This window comes from Phallusia mammillata, chromosome 8, assembly GCF_965637545.1.
Source record: "Phallusia mammillata chromosome 8, kaPhaMamm4.hap1.1, whole genome shotgun sequence".
Classification (NCBI taxonomy): Eukaryota; Metazoa; Chordata; class Ascidiacea; order Phlebobranchia; family Ascidiidae; genus Phallusia; species Phallusia mammillata.
In genome coordinates this window covers 19426566-19443262 of record NC_137259.1, presented here as the reverse complement: position 1 = coordinate 19443262, position 16697 = coordinate 19426566, and the positions used below count along the sequence as shown (strand labels likewise).

The window sequence follows — 16697 nt, the reverse complement described above, 5'->3', positions numbered from 1 at the left end:
ATTCCCGCCATTTTAATCCTCATTTGATTGGAATTCACCCAACGGTGCAGCACCGAAACTAAAATGAAAACAAATTTGTTTGTCAAATATAAATAAATTAATTAGGCGGATAATTATCCGATTATAATCGATAAATTTTGATTTTTACAAGACAAACATTAGTGTAACTGAAAACTTACTTCATAAGAACAAAGATTTAAACAATACTCTTACCTTTTTAGAAATTTTGTAATTACCCTTGACTTCACCTATCTTTAAATAAAGGTGAATCTTATCTAAACTTACGACTACTGTGATCTTGCTTATTCTAGCTAACTTTCAATTCATCTAAGCTGTGGTAAATAGGGAAAGAAACCACCCCTGTTGAAAAAACCCAATCGCACTCTCAGCAACATGTCGCCCACAAACACACAGCACATAAACACAACACACAAACAAACACACACACAGACAACCTGTCCGTATACTCCAGACAATCCCGTTTCTGCTTGTTGCAGTTCGTTTGTGTTGTTCATTGTCGATCCACCTGTTAACAAACACAAAACATATCACGTTTATGTCGTCACAAATCCACATACTGTTTGCTATCAAACCTTCTAGAATGCTTTCAATCGAACTTTGCAGAGTTCCAACAATCGTATCAAGGTCAGTGAAGTCTCCCAAACCAAAAACTCGTTCGTCATTACCTAGTTCCCCTGAAGCGACGATCTAAACAAGTCGGGTAAATACTGGTAAAAGATCAAGCGAACTAATGCAATGGAGATTAAAAACTCTTTTAATGGACGTAACTGTCTCTGTATAGATTTGTTACGCTTAAGCAGATTGGAAACTTGCAACATAATTTGCCACCATATCAGATGGTTATTGTTGCCGCTTTTTTATCAGAAGGTCGCTAGTTCGAAATCAGTATCGATTTTTCTTTATCTGACCATAAAGCGTCATCGCACCGACCAAACTCGACGAATTGTTGCAAATTAAAGTCAACGATTTACAAAACAAATACAATAAAACTGACAGCACAACGGACTTAAAACAAAACACTTTACAGTAGCTGATTACAATAGTACTTTATAAAAACAGCCAGCGTTAATGGCTGGGAATCGAACCCAGAACCTGTGGTTTACCTGTAGTTCAGATTTGGAATAGCCGGCCACTCCAACAGCAAACATTGTAATGTTGAGAGATCGAGCGTAAGATGCTGAAGCTTGCAAGTGGGAGAAGTCGTTCGATCTGGAACACAATAAGTCATAAGTATTTCTAGTATAAAGCCTGACTTTGAACCATTCTTGAATTTTACAAATGGGCAAAACCGCTTAGAGCCGTCTAAACAGATTGGAAGCCGCACCCTTAAAGCAATAGTACTTAACCCGGAATCGTTCAATCGCTTAAGATTGACGACTTTGCATCTGGTTTTACCAAACGTGCAAAAAAATAATATAAAGAAGAAATCCAATCGAATTTATAGGTAATAATAAACAGATAATAACATATATAGTTTTGGCGTTTTTGCTGACAAGTGGTTTTCATCCTTTTAATAGTTAAGTTGTATAGTTTAGTCACGTGACCAACCTTCCATCAGTGAGGAGGACCATCACCTTCTGATTGGTGGGATCACTGAAGCGTGGAGATGTTTCGAATTCTAGAATTGTTCTGTTTATCGCGTGCGCTGTGTAGGTGGTGAAGCCTTGGAACGGAATGTTGTCCACTGCGTACTACGAAAAAATGTTTATTAATTCACAACGGGGATCAGCCCTGAAGCGTCTATGCCAGTGGTTCTCAACCAGTGGGCCATGGAAGCATTTTGATTGGGCCACAGACCAATCAAATAAAAAGCTTTTTTTGAGAATTTTCATTTGTGTCGCTACACTCAATTTTACAAGAATAATGGCTCGGGGAGGAATTGAGAAGGAATGTTTTTGTTTTGTTTTTTGTTCTGAACCTATTTTATAGTTGTTTTCTTTCTATCTTAAAAATTTACTGGGCCACAGAATTTTTTTTGCAATGAATGTGGGCCACGAAAGAAAAAAGGTTGAGAACCACTGGTCTATGCAGACCAGCGATCACGGTACACTCATATATCAATCACAGTACGCCAGGCCCATTAAAGGCGTCATCCGAATCAGTCGGTCACCAAGCATTCCCATGACAAGGGGTAGGCTAGAAAAATTTGGTGAATGCTTGGTGACCGGCTGATTAGGTACGACGCCTTTAATGGGTCTGGTGTGCTATGATTCACGGAAAAATGTATAACCTGATTGAAATAGAAAAAGTAAATGTATTTAAATTGCCCAAAAATTTGTGTTTTCTGATTCACATCAAGTCAACAATTTAGCAACGTTATGAGCAAAAGTGTGAAGCTTTATGCTTGAAATTGTCTTTGTTTATGAAATGGAATAAAAATGCAAGAAATAAAGTTTGTTGACTAAAACTTTGGTGATTATCTGATTTGCATCAAGTAAACAGTTGCGAAGTTGCGAAGTAAAATTATAAACCGCAATCACCTGAAATTGTCTTTGCTCCGTAAATTCACCGAGTCCAATTTCCACTTTAATGAATTCCTGGTCAACAAGATCCCTAAAATAAATACTCTGTTAAACCCACAATTCGCCTGATTAGACCCAGATTCACATCTCAACCCACATTCCATCGTAGAAATGCGAATACTGAACGACCCCAACCCGAGCTGATGTTGCGATGTTGAACTTGAGGGTGACGTTTTTAACCCAACCCTTCACCCTGTCGAAGTTCCGCGGATCTTTCGTGATTACTGAACCGGATCCGTCCAATACGAACATGATTTCAAGGTGATTTGAAGGACAAGCTGAACCACAGGAAAACATTGTGTTTTCCGATTAAAGTCAAAGTAATTTCGGTTACGTTAAAGTGTCACGACACTGTGTGTGATTCGTTAATGTAGTTGTACTTCAAGTAATTTGTTGTAAAAAACGCTTTTTTGTAAAGTGTTGAAAATATCGTTGCCTTGTTTGTGATACGTTAGTTTTAGTGTACTTTTGCCCACCAAGTGACATGCCATTGTATCAACACGTACCGACTGGAGGCATCTTTTCATCGCTTTCCCACGTGTTCCCGAAATCTGATGACGTATAGCAAGTTCCCAACGTCAGAACTGATGACGTACATTGCTTCATTCGTAGCGGAGCACAAGACTGGACGAAAAATAAACAACATAATGTGAATATTTCATGCATAGGTTGTACCCAGTGGTGGGAATTCAAATTTTTTTGACAGTTCTTTAGAGCCGGTGCGAACCGACTGAACATGACTGACTTCATAACTGTGTCGGCTAGATTGCTAATTGCTTCTCGTTTTTAACAAACTCACATTGAATCAAAGCATAAGTTAAATTTAGTGGTGGGATTTTTGTCGACTGGTTCTATCACAAAAGTCATATTTTTCAGCCGGTTCTATCACAAAAGTCATATTTTTCAGCCGGTTCTATTACAATCAGTCTATTGACAGTAACCAGTAATGCTAACCGGTTCGCTGATCTCATAAAATCTCGTGAGACGGTTCTGTAGAACCGGTGCGAACCGGCTGAATCCCACCACTGATTATCCTGGGTTTCACACAAGTATGGAATCGCTGCTACAAAAACTCTAATTTTATTTCAAGCAACCTACCATAATATTTTGTGAACTTGGATTTCCAAACAGCCCAAGCCCAATTGCATCCCTGTCCGATATAATTGGGTCGTCAGATAAAGTTTGATTCGCCACTGGAGGTCTCACTGAGTGACAATCGGATGAGGGATCGGTAAAGTCGAATGAGCACGACAGCAGATCTCCTTCCAGTCCAGCTGATTCGTCACTTCCTGTGGATTGACTCCAACTTCTTGGTGAACCAATCAGAAAGCTGGAAGGAAAATTTGAAAAAGTTATCAACCGAATATCAATGAAGTGAAGATTGAAAACTTGAGATACACAATCTAAATATTAGTAGATTATATATGCGCCCCAGGTCTTCAAAACATTTACATATTACAGACAATGTATCCAGTGGTGGGATGCAGCCGGTTGGCATGGGTTCTATAGAACCGTCTCACGAATTTTTTTATGAGATCAGCGAACCGGTTAGCATTACTGGTTACTGTCAATAGACTGATTGTAATAGAACCGGCTGAAAAATATGACTTTTGTGATAAAACCAGTCGACAAAAATCCCACCACTAAATTTAACTAATGCTTTGATTCAATGTGAGTTTGTTAAAAACGGGAAGCAATTAGCAATCTAGCCGACACAGTTATGAAGTCAGTTATGTTTCTAATCCACACAATTATGCAAGGTTCAGTTACACAACACACAATTATGGCGAAAGAAAGTTTCAAAAAGTCATATCTTTCAGAGATTAATAACATTAATAAACTTTTTAGTTTAGGATTGCAAAACAGCTCTTTAAGAACACAAATGCAAGTGTACGTATTAATTATTTGTGGCAACTGCCAATATTTATTCAATGGAAAACCAGTGATTTGAGAATGAAATATTTTGTTCTAAGCGACAGTTAGTAAGATTTGAAAACGTTTCGCAATGTGGCAAATTAAAACAAAATCTTAAAAGCTTGGCAGCGGTGGGATTCGAACCCACGCCATCGAAATGACTGGTGCCTAAAACCAGCGCCTTAGACCACTCGGCCACGCTACCGACGAATAAGCGGTCGCAGAATTGACTATTTAAACCAGCAAAAACTTTTACTCTCTTATTATCTGATGGGCTTTTGTATATCTCTACCTTATGGTTACTTACGTTGGTTTTGATTGATTTTGTTTTTCATAAACACGACTTTTAATCTGGTATCCAAAGAAATTTGACGTCGACGAATTGAAACTTTCCACGTCTCGTAAATATTTCGTGTAGATGACGTCAATGTTCCAACTGAATACAAATCGTGAAAACAAAAACACGAAGCAAATGATTTTTGTAGTTGAACGAACAAACATTGTCCAAGGAATAAACTACAAAAGTTGAATAGTAAATAACCTTCATAAAAACACAACTAAACTTAATGAATATCATTTTTCGCATTTTGCACCGAATAAACGGAATAAACTCAACTTAACTAAGATTAGCCTAAACAACAAACGGACCAATTGCCACTTAAATTGGGAAAATTGGCGATTATTTTGCAAATTGACAAAATACAGGTTTTTCTACGATACAAATGGAAACTGACAGTTTCTTAAACATAATCTATTTTTCTGTCCTTATGCTGTCAAAGATTTTGCAACATTGTATGGCAAACCAAAAAATGTTGTTAAAAGCGGCCAAATCACAAATTCGTACTAATACAACGATTGAAACTGTTGTTTGATTCCAATGAATTTAACCGACGCATGCGTCAATGTGACTGACATTTGCACGAACAGGGAATTGAATCTACACTGACCCAAAGTTGTTTGACTGGCCTAAATGCTTTTTTGAAAATTTTGATGTTTGTATTTACATTCAGCAAACGCAAAAAGATTAAAATATATAATCTGCACTATTGGCTTGAATACGGTTTTTCACAAAACAAACAACCTTGCAAATGACATTTACTCATTGAAAATACTAAACAACCTGCCACCTTTTCAACTTGCTATATCTAACTATAGGCTGCATCTGAATCAAGCGACAACATTTGTCGAATCTGTCGTTGGACGGATTCCAATATTTTGCATCGGGTTTAGCAGAGTCCACTGGTGATTTGGACCAACGCGTGTATCTTGTGTGATTAACCTTTACACGCTGCTGCTGGTGTAGGGGATTTGTTAGCAAGCGGAAACGGGGAGTGATTCAACTGTTTCGCAAAAACCCAAACATGGCCCAATTGATTCCAACCCCACAAATGTAAAAGGTGAACTACTGCTGATGAAACAATCGTTTATACGCAGAGCTGGGGTCACCCGACGTTTTCACAGCGGGACGGATAACTACAAGAATAATGCCTGAAAGCTGCGTAGTTTTTCCTAAAGCAGAACTTTGAAATTAAAGTGAACAAAGCGATTTACGCCAAAGGCCTTAGTTGTGTGCCCTGGCATAGATGATTTGTAAAAAAGCAAAAAATATAAACCTCTATATTTTCAGTTATTTTTTGTGTTTTTGTGAATAAAGTCTAATATATAAGACTACAAAAAGTTTTGAGCAAAGTGCAACAAATTAAGGGAAAATTACAACACGTTTTTGCGAACCACCAACTACAATTAAAACAGTTATTAATAATTACAACCGTTAACAATTAAAATGTGTCAAATATTTTCAATTGCCAACAAATTCAACCACTTGCCTCCCGCACTTACAATACTAGCAATTAAATTTTGATAAAACCTCATTAAAATCGTAATAAAATTGCAATCATAAAAGCAACTGAAACAATTAAAATGCAACTGTTGCAATTTGTTCGGGCGAAGAAAAAATCTTTTCATTTTACTTCCAGTGTTTTCCAGAAAAACATCAGAAATCACTGAAAGTTCGATAACTTGGCAAATTTTCAACTTTTCGCCGACATTTCACATTTTCCTGACACCCATCAATTAATCACCTGTCAGCCCAGAGGTTAAAGGTCACATTGTTTGCGCAATGCGGTTATGATGTCACAGAGTTCATCGAATGCCGATTGACGCAAGACAATCACGCATTGTTTTCCATATTTAGCATCGCGCAGCAATCACACAATCTTGCAGGAAAACTAAGTGATATCAAAGGAAACTAAACGATATCAACAAAGAGACACAGACATCTTGTAAATTTCGGCGCAACAATAAACATTGCAAGTTTTTGTGGCAATTTATTTCAGTCTTTAAAATAATTCATTGTTCGTTAACTCTTCAAAGCATCAATGTTTGACAAAATTCGAAAAACAAATTTACCATTTCTCACAGACACCTTATTATTATAATGAAAGTTAAAATACAACACAACTAAATTCACTTTCAAACATGGCTGCAATATGGCGAAACGAAAAACTTACTGTCTTACAAACTAACAACAAACATTTTTATCTTAAACTGACAGTCAAATACAAACTCCAACTTTTCTGGCAATTTTTCTTCAAACATATGGAATTGCAGCCGCTTCAATCAATTAATTGCGGAGATTAAAACCTTGTTCCAACTTGTGATTATTTCCTGATTGCAACGAACCAATCAGAAGCAATTAACAAGTTTCAAACTGGGGTTACTCGGGTTCAAGCCTGTAGCATTATGATGTCATACAGGGTGTGAACCTCGCCGGAAGCAGGTTTGCCAACAAGCTTCGTGCAGTCAACCTTGAATAAGTGAATTTAATTCGATTTCATAATTTACAAATGATTGTATCTTTTGCTTGAAACTACCTTTCAATAACATTGCAGGCAAGTTTGCTTAAAAATTTATGGTTGACTGCGCGAAGCTAGTTGGTCTGCACAAGACAAATGCCAACAAACGATGTTAATTTAAAATTTGCCTCGAAGTAAAACCAGTTTCGTTTCAAAACAAGAAAATTTTGAGTCTTTGAAAATGTTGGGTTGTGACATTTGTGTTGACGTCACAAGTCAAACGAAAGTTTTCAGGAAATCGACTCAAAATGTCAACCTGAGGTTTTCACAGGGCCGCCTGTCAATCAAGCAACCACGTGATCGGCAAAGTCGGTTACGTCACCACACGTGACCCTTTTGACCTAAAAGTGAAATTAGGAACAATAGTTTTTGACGTCTGCAAGTAAAATTGAAACAATGACGCCCTCAAGGGTTTATTTTAGTGAACTGAATTGAGCTTCCGGTTTTGAAATTGATCAATCAAACTCATGACGCAATAAATATATCATGAAATTTGCATAAAGCCTAAACAATTCATGGATTATATAAAGACATGCAAATTGACACAGGTTATTGTAAGTTTGCGGCAAAGGTTTTCAACGGGATTTTGTACTGGGCTTGAGCAATGCTCTTAGATTACAGGTACACAATTTGCGGTTTTGAAAACTCTATAGTTATAACGTTATGACGATAAACAAGCCAATGTATTCGTACAGAACATGACGTTCCTACAGCAACATTACTGCTTTTGCGTGCTGCTTGGTTTTTAGATATATTTTATTTGAAAATGACACAAGTTGGTGTTGAAACGTCATGTTCTATACAAATATTTTCCTTGTTAGAATCTTGTTACGATTTTTGGGCGGCGATTTTGCAGAATTTCTATAGTTTTTTGTAGTTATATTATATACGAACAAATTAAGAACTCTAACATGTCACAAATGTCGTAAGCAATGAAGGAGACAGTTTTATGCATGTTAATTGTGACGTAACAAAGCAGTTTTACCGGTGCGTGTTCATTGATGCGTGAATTCATGGAACCCACGCGGAAAGCATCGGTTACGTTAAAACACTGAGATCCAATCGACCTTAGGTTGGTGCAGTTGGAAAAAATAACTGAAAGATTGTTATATCTATATTTTCAGTTATTGTAATTGTCTCAGTAACAAATACAAGGTAAACGCAAGAAAAACGTCAAAGATATAGTTGGCACAAAAAAGTTTAGGCTGGATTTGATCGAAGACTAGAGAATATATATAGGCAGTTACTATGTATCATTTGTCAAAAGATCATCAAGAGTTAGAATACAGGTTGAATCCGAGCACACAGTGCAATAAATGGGGTCAGGCAGAATCACACGATATAAAAGTTGTTTCGCAGAATCCGTACTAATTCACCAAAACGACTTCAACTTATTTGGAGTATTAAGTGCAGCAGTAACTTGTGTAGATAGAATACATCATTCAGACGTTTCAACAATCTCTGTTGTCACTTGCACTGATGATGACAACAGTGATTGTTGAAACGTCTGCAGTAAGATGTGTTCTATCTACACCAATTCCCTGCCAATTATGTTTTTGACAAAAACATAGTTTACGAAACGCCCTGAAGTTGATCATGTCACTTCAGGCGTGCTGGAAAATCCATCATGCACCGGAAGTTGTCAGATTGTCATGACAACATGACGTAAACAGGGGTTTGGTTTCATTGACTCGACAGCATAGGGGGCAGAGTTTGTTGTGTTTGGAAAAACGTGGAACTTATGAACGGGTGACCTCAGAATATTCCCACACTAAAGTTGTGCGGGAACTTTCTAACTCTTGTTGTTTTGTGAAAGTCGGTCAGCTTACGAAAGTTGACTTATGGTTGATGCAAATCACAACCCCGTACATAATAAGGGGTTGGACAATTTGATGTATCGCTCGCTTACTCGTGGTGAAGGTCTGTATAAGTTTTAGACTTTGTTCGCCACTAAATTAACCGTGTCCTTCCGTTGCCATAGTGACCTGTCGACCACTTTCAATCAGAAACAATGAAGAGGGGATTGTTCGGTCACAATAGAAAAAGGCGGTAACAGACCTTGGTTTGACCTTGAATGGTGTGTAGAAGGGATAGACACCGTATAAATCCGTTTGTCTGGTGAAAACTCGGTCTCGTGTAGACTTTAAGCAAGGTGTGACATCTTTAGGTGTAAGATAATTTGCTGGGGATGCAGCAAAGTTATCTAAATGGCTAAAAGTATAAAGTTTTAACTTTAGTGAATTATTTTTGTAAAATACATGCTCTTATATACCCTACTTAAGCTTTTATTACGCTTAAATCAGTCTTTTGTTACATTTAAAACTGTACTAAGCCCCCAAAAAGAAGAAAGATGTTTTATTTCTAAACAGAAGGTGGAAAAAGAAATTTAAGGGGGAAACGGGAAAATGATTATATTAAATTTTTTTCTAATATTTTTGATCCAACCGGCATTTTCACAAATTTATGAGGAACGACTTCCAAGTTTGATCGAAAATCCCGAAAAACCCAAAACGGGTTCGAAATATTTCGGCTACAATTTCGTGATGAAGACAAACAACGGAAACACAAAGTAAGAAAACTGTGATTGTGTTTCTACATTCCTTAGTTGCGTCGTCTGAAAATTTTGTTGGTTCGCCTGTTTTTGTGACAAGAACATTTATTTCTTAACTTTGTTTCATAGAGTTTTTTTATTTCCCACTGATTAAACTGTTGCGTAACAATAATTTAATTACAGCCTTCTGTGACGAGATAATGGATGAATTTGTGACGAAATACGTTGTTTGTGATCTCACTGAGCGCTGTCTTAAGCGATGTGTGGCTGCAAAGCGGAAAAATTTAACAATTTTTAATGGACTGCAACAAAAAAATTAGACCACACTGGTTTAGAATTACAACGTGATGCAGAACTTTAAATAAAATTATCGAAAACAAATTGTAAGATTTCTATTGATTTCCAGGTTTATCGTCGGATCACCGAAAAGCGAATCCCGAACTGGAAAGGTGACGTCACAAACGGGTGAATTGTTCTCGTGCGAGTACAGCCCTCTAGCGACATCTTGCGTCCGTCCGAGCAATTCGCTGGCGAGAATGGTCGGTGACTCCCCCGATATGATACCGGAAAGTTTGAATCTTGGATTGACGGTTTTCTCTCAAACGGACAAAGATATTATGGTGGGTTTCAGGTTTTTGTGCAGCTCAGAATTTACAAGTTTGGAAAAGTTTGTTTATTTTATAAGCAACAAGTGGTTTAGGAGTTCTGCTGTGCTATGCAAAGACTCGTAACTGGAGTAAATGTCAGTTAGGTGTGCGGGATTGTATAGTGTGAAGGAACTTTGGGGTTAAATTAATGTTTTAGGTCTGCCGGGAGTAAATGGGAAAAGTATCTGGTTTAAAGCTTTAAAAACTCTACTTTTGTTTTTTTGTTTAAAATAGATTTAAAGGTTTTAAAAATGAATTTTGCTGCTTAGTTCTGAAAATTATATTTTCTGCAACACTGTTAAGGAAACCCACTGCATTGATAAATTTCCCACTTTATCGCCAGGTTTGCTCTCCGCAAAAGACTTTGAATTGTTCGAACGGAATGCAAAACCCTGGGGCTTGTTACGTCGCTGAAACTGGGAAGGAATTGGCGCAAGATTTTGACGGTGAGGTTTAATAATAAGCTGGAGATTGAAGGAAAACACAAAGCACATGTTTCTGCAACATAATGCAGTAATCATTTTCCTGGTGACAATGGTTAAACAAATGTTTCGATGTTGTATGTAAACCAAGCTAGTTTCCCTAAAACAGATGCAAGATTTAAGCAAAATTTGACACAGTTTAAATTTAAAATCATTTCCTGATAATGATTTCACCATTCGGCCAAGTTCCTGCCCATTTCGCCTGATTACACAAAAACTGGTCGGGCACTCGCAGTGCTGGATTAAGGGTCTGCTGGCCTGTAGGCACATTTTATAAGTGGCCCGAAAATCGGGGCTGCCAACTAAAACTTATAATTATCAGTGTTGCCAAATCATTGTCGCAAAGATCGTTGTTGCAATTTGCAAAGTGGCCTGGATTTTTGACTGGCCTGTAGGCACGTGCCTACTTTGCCTAATGGTTAATCCGGCACTGAGCACTCGCTTCAACAGAGAAACCCAGCGGAGGATATTCTAGTGGGGCTAAATTGTCGTAACAAGCTTTGTTTTGTATAAAGACACAAATTTTAAAAACACCAAAACAATTTTCATCTAAAGATTAAAATTCGCAGAATGCACTAAAGCTGTGCATCAGGATATTATGATTCTCATCGATTTCTCACATTCGGTGAATCAAAACGAAATCCTGGAAAGTAAGAAATGGACGAAAAGCGTCACAAGTCAACTCGATATCCAGAACACTTCGAACGTCGGGATCATCAAGTTTTCAAACGCGTGAGTGGTCACGTGATCCGTCTGCTTGCTGTGATTAGTCAGTTAACCGAACTCTTTATTTGCAGGGTTGAAGTGGAGGTCGGGTTGGGAACTTGCAAAGATCAACGAGAGTTAAATGTAAGAAAAAAGTTGAACAAACACTCAATTGCACTGTCGAAACTTAAAATGTTCCGAACAAAACGACCAAAGCCAGTATTTGAGTGCAAAACATTACAACGTTTCATTTTCTATTGTCATCGTCAGGTGAAATAAAATCAACATAAGGAATGTAACTTGGTGGCGTACAACAGTAAAGAAAAGGCGACACTATAAGTTAAACATAAAAGCAACTAGTCAAACGCGTTTATACCCGAGACAATAGCACGAACATTAAATAGATACAGTGAAGTGGCTTCCTGATATCTTAGTTTTGTTCAATTTCAACTTCTGTATCCGCACAACATGTCATTGTATCTGGTATTTTTCAGCAAACGATCGACAAAATGACCCTGAAACAACTTCATACAAATACCGGAGCAGCAGTGAATCTTGCGATGAAAGAATTAAGAAACTCGCCGAGATATCATGATGAAAATTGCGAGAAATTCATCATCGTGTTAACAGACGGGAGGTTGGAAAGTTGTTTCAACATAGTAACAGTCAACTTATTTTTTGGGGACTTATAATCAAACTCAGTGGTTTCCAGGCTTGTGCGCTTGTGACGCAAACATGTTTTTTTCTAATGTAGTAGAGGCCCCTCCCCGCCTCAACAAAGTGACGACCGACCATGATTCGACAAAACTTATTTTGTCGTCTCCCTTTTAATACTGACAAAATGCCGAAATACACGAAAAAAACATTTACAGAAATCGAATTAATAAATACAGTTAAAAAAACACATGCTTTTGGGAATTTAAGGGAATAACTTTACCACTTTATCAGAATTTTGTGTTTTTTACACGTAAATATGAGCCCTACAAATAAAAAATATATTTATTTCACGTAACTATAACACAAATTTTGTTCGCTTTACTCCTTACAACCGCAAAACATTGTTGAAAGAAAATCATTGCAAATTTGCCATTTTGCAAAATGCGTCATTAAATCTTGTCAATCAAAACCACTTTGAATTGTTTTCAGAGCTAATGACCAAGACGTCCTCAAATCAGCTGTAGATGACGTCTTCAACTCTGACGTCACGTTGTATACGATCGCTGTTGGTAACTTCAACAAACAGCAACTGCTGGTGAGTTTAACAGAGGTTAAAACGGTTGGTACTGCTGTGGTTCGCTTGCAGGCATGTTGCTTAGTTTTGGTGAAAGGTATAAAAGCCTTTTCATCTGTCGTTTTTAAGTTTGCGCACCTTTTTATCATTCCTTTATGCGACTAAAGTGTATATAAACGGGTGTAACTGATGTGGCCCTTCATGGCATGAGCATTTGCCGAAACGTTTAAATTATAAAGCATAAAAGATCGGTTTAATGCCATTTTAAAACCATTACAGCAGCTGAGGTAATTCCTCAGTATACTTCACACAATTATTTCAACTTGAAACAGCTTCGTCACGGTTTACTAGCACGAAGCTCGCTCCTTAACCCGCTTTTAATGTGTAAGTTTTGTTTTTTTCTTTCGCAGAATTCGCTTCGTAACAAATCCGAAAATCTTTACACAGTGAGAAGTTATTTCGAGCTGAGCAAGATTGTGACGTCACTCGCTCAATCCATCACGGGGTCACGCGAAGGTCAGAAGTGAAAACAATGGCAGGCAAAAACTGTCATAAGTTGCAAAAAGATTGGGCCTTAGACAAAGAAGCAATTTCGAAATATTTTACCTTTATTATTCTGCTTATCTTGCGTCGAGCATTGTTTTCTAAAATATTGATGTCACAAAAACGAATCGTTATGTAAAAATATTTTTTGTAAACATCAACGAAACCATGAATTAACCTTTCCAAAACAGCGTTTCCCAAAAAATCGAACGAAAAAACTTTCGATTTTAGTAAATATACCACCAGGGGCGCCACATGATGGTATATTCAGGAGCAACGATTGTTAGCTGACGTCCTAATTGTCCATGACCTCCAACACCTTGTAGTTTTCATGTAAGTTTAATCACGTGTTTTGTTTTTTGCAGATAACATCGGACATAACGAATTGTGGCAAGCTGAGAATGGAATCGCGGGAACTTTCGGGAAAACGGTAAATGTGTGGAGTTTGTTGGTGGGTAATGTGGGTGATGTATGCAGTGGTGGGATTTAAATGTTTTTTGTCAGCCGGTTCTTACACAAAAGTCATATTTTTCAGCCGGTTTTGTTACAAAAAGTCCGTTGACAGTTATACTTATAAAATTTCGTGAATCCCACCACTGGATGCATGGGTGAAAATGATACTGGATGACTCGTTGTGAATGCCATGGATGTTATGTTGCCGAGTTTGAATGCGTTCAATGAGAATGAAACTACGGCGGAAAGTTTTTTTTCAATTAACCTATAACGTGGACAAGACTTCGTTAGTTTGTCGCACAACTGTGGTTAAGATTGAGCAGCAACTGTGACATCAGAACAAAGTCACTATGACGCAAATCTTGTTTGTGACGTAACCGCATGACGTCACAGCGTGACAAACTTTCAAACTGTTGTCCACACTTTAATATTTGGGAAGCAACGTTTGGGGTGTTGGGTGCAATATGTGCGTCCGGGTGTCGAACACAGTTAGTCAGGATCAGTAGTAAATAAGCAAGTCAGTCAGTTTGAGGTAAAATCTAGTTAAAATCAAACGAGAATCGACGGAAATTACACAACGGAAACAAGACGAAGTAGTCACGGGTGAGTGGTTTTGCTCACGTCCCATCAGCGGAAAGTGCAGGGAGGAATTCCGAAAGTTTTAAAACCGGTGAGTGAACCCGTTTAACACCATACCTGTCTCATAAAATATTGTTATCTACGTCGGTTTATGCCAAAGCTAAATTAGCTTTTTAGCTATTAAATATGCCTGTTCAAATGACGGCGAAGTGTGTTTGGTAAAAGAGTGCATTGTTTTCTTAAATTCAATGCTGACCCCAGCTATTCATCCACGTCTTAATTGTTGTAAATTAGGTTGTAATTCCACTACAACGAGAACGTTGTGATCGAATGCGGTAAGTCAACATCAGTAAGTATCAGGAATTCAACCGACGTCAACGACATGCCGATTATTTTTTTGACATATTTCCTGGCATTTTGACATATTTCCTGCGCTTAAACTTCAGTTAGCAGGTAATATTGTAATATTATGACTCGATTTGCACAAAAAATTTCGTGTTATTAATACCCATTTTGCAAATATCGAAATTCGTGCAGTGTAACAATGCATTTGTTTCGATATCGTTTTGACTCAACTTGTTCATTCAATGTGGTAATTTTGCGGCATAAAATAGAACTGCATTCCGCACAAGCATTGTTAAAGTCACAACCGCCCCAGTAAACAAAATAATTTGTACATCCCTCTTGCAGAGCTGGGTGCGGCCTGTTAATGTTGCAACAACAAATTTTGGTAGTTAGCAAAACAACAATAACAACAACAACAGGCAGTGTTCATTAATTTCCACGCACACTGACGACCGTAGCAACTTCCTCAGTAGTTTCCTAACATTTTGTCGACAAACTTTTCCCCCGTTCGCAACAAACTCGACTCTTCAGGTCAGGTAGTTGGCGGCGCGAGTACACAGCAACATTCAGCGCTAAAAACTATTCAGCAATAATACTTAAATAATAGCGAACAAACGTTTTGATTCATTTGTGTGGAATTATTTAATTGTCAATTGTTTGTAAAGTTGTTGTGACGCAATAATCGGTAATCAGTTGTATATTGTGACGTAACATTGGCAAATGTCCAACAATGGCTGGATGACCCCATATAACACGCAAGATTTAGCTTTTTATTGCTTTTTACCCTTTACACCGTATTTCCGCCCTCCTGTGCGTTCCCGCGAACATAACCTGCAACCAACGCCAGCAGGGAAGGCTGAAGCGAACTTGACTGAGAGTCTTCTTTGCAGTTAAGCGAATTTAAAACGCAAAATCAAGAAATTTAAGTATTAGAAAACTTTACGGCATTTACAATAACGACATGAGGTCAATAGGAAGTTTTTAGAGCTCTTCTGGCAAATGTATTTTTTTATTCCGACAAACAAAGAGAAAAAGACGTGCTTACGTTTAATTCTTTCGTTTTCTCTTTGTTTATCGTGCACTGCACTACTCGCATTCAGTGTTATTTACTCAGATGAAGACGACCTGTATAAGGCGTCGAAACGTCGGAATAAAATACAATTGCCAGAAATGCTCTACAAACTTGATATTATGCCTGGCAGCAATAGCTTATAAGTTATATTAGGTCAATAGATCAGCTAATTTCTACACCGAAAAACAAAAGTTTCTGTTGTTTACATGGAAGCTGCGTCACAAAGAAAGAAAGTTAAATTCAATGAAGTTTCCGTTCAGTTTCTAAACTCTCGCTATTGTTTGGTTGAAACCGGAGATGACTTGTTTAATGGCAGGCTCAGTTTACCGCTTGCGTTTATTCCAAAACTATACCAAGAAGTTGCGATTTGGTGATTGATGACTTTGCGATTGTTGGGAGTAATGAGGAAATGTAAGGGCGTTAGAAAGCTGCGCAAAATTACGGGTTGTTCAGAAATTTATTCTGTTTAAAGTTTTCTGGTTGAATACAAACGACCTGTACAGGGGAGTGAAGTAAATAAAATAATGGTTTGTCGGTTTCGAACTGTTCGAGAAAAGTGAAAAAAATAACTAAGTTTGTCGGCAAATTGTTGTAGCAAATCAACTATAACGTGTAATAAAAACCAAATTGCCAGCGAAGCAGAATTAAACGTATTTATTTTGTTAAACAGACGTTACGACAAAAACTATTGTCATCATCAGTGAAAATATAATGTACAAGCGGAAACAAGCGCGTTTATGTTGGGTGCTCTTAAACCATCAGTTCTATAAAAAAAAT

At 37.6% G+C, this 16697-nt stretch overlaps 2 protein-coding genes and 1 non-coding gene across 3 annotated transcripts; 1 reads left to right on the top strand and 2 right to left on the bottom strand.

Annotated features, from left to right (window-relative positions):
• Positions 1–113: 113 nt before the first annotated feature.
• On the bottom strand, positions 114–4958 carry LOC145205629 (integrin alpha-11-like). The gene is made up of 9 exons (XM_080078360.1): positions 4765–4958; positions 3642–3873; positions 3050–3167; positions 2641–2821; positions 2502–2574; positions 1570–1712; positions 1125–1230; positions 594–708; positions 114–526 (listed from the first exon to the last, which is right to left on the bottom strand). Exons 1-9 carry the CDS (start codon positions 4956–4958, stop codon positions 324–326), a joined length of 1365 nt encoding a protein of 454 aa, XP_079934486.1. The 3' UTR covers positions 114–323.
• On the bottom strand, positions 4581–4662 carry Trnal-uag (transfer RNA leucine (anticodon UAG)). Its single transcript has one exon. It is a non-coding gene; the product is annotated as a tRNA-Leu (tRNA).
• Positions 4959–9690: 4732 nt separating the features above from the next.
• LOC145204023 (integrin alpha-M-like) lies at positions 9691–16695 on the top strand. The gene is made up of 9 exons (XM_080076426.1): positions 9691–9881; positions 10270–10483; positions 10854–10956; positions 11562–11724; positions 11790–11841; positions 12192–12334; positions 12844–12949; positions 13339–13444; positions 13837–16695. Exons 1-9 carry the CDS (start codon positions 9718–9720, stop codon positions 13959–13961), a joined length of 1176 nt encoding a protein of 391 aa, XP_079932552.1. The 5' UTR covers positions 9691–9717; the 3' UTR covers positions 13962–16695.
• The last annotated feature ends 2 nt before the right edge of the window (positions 16696–16697 follow it).

Coding starts and splice junctions, on each gene's coding strand:
- LOC145204023 (XM_080076426.1), top strand. CDS start 9,718: ATGATTATATTAAATTTTTTTCTAATATTTTTGATCCAACCGGCATTT. Junction 12,335..12,843: donor ATCGTGTTAACAGACGGGAG/GTTGGAAAGTTG, acceptor AATTGTTTTCAG/AGCTAATGACCAAGACGTCC. Junction 13,445..13,836: donor CATCACGGGGTCACGCGAAG/GTCAGAAGTGAA, acceptor TGTTTTTTGCAG/ATAACATCGGACATAACGAA.
- LOC145205629 (XM_080078360.1), bottom strand. CDS start 4,958: ATGTTTGTTCGTTCAACTACAAAAATCATTTGCTTCGTGTTTTTGTTT. Junction 3,168..3,641: donor CAAGTTCACAAAATATTATG/GTAGGTTGCTTG, acceptor TTTTTCGTCCAG/TCTTGTGCTCCGCTACGAAT. Junction 1,713..2,501: donor CGGAGCAAAGACAATTTCAG/GTGATTGCGGTT, acceptor ATTTTTTCGTAG/TACGCAGTGGACAACATTCC.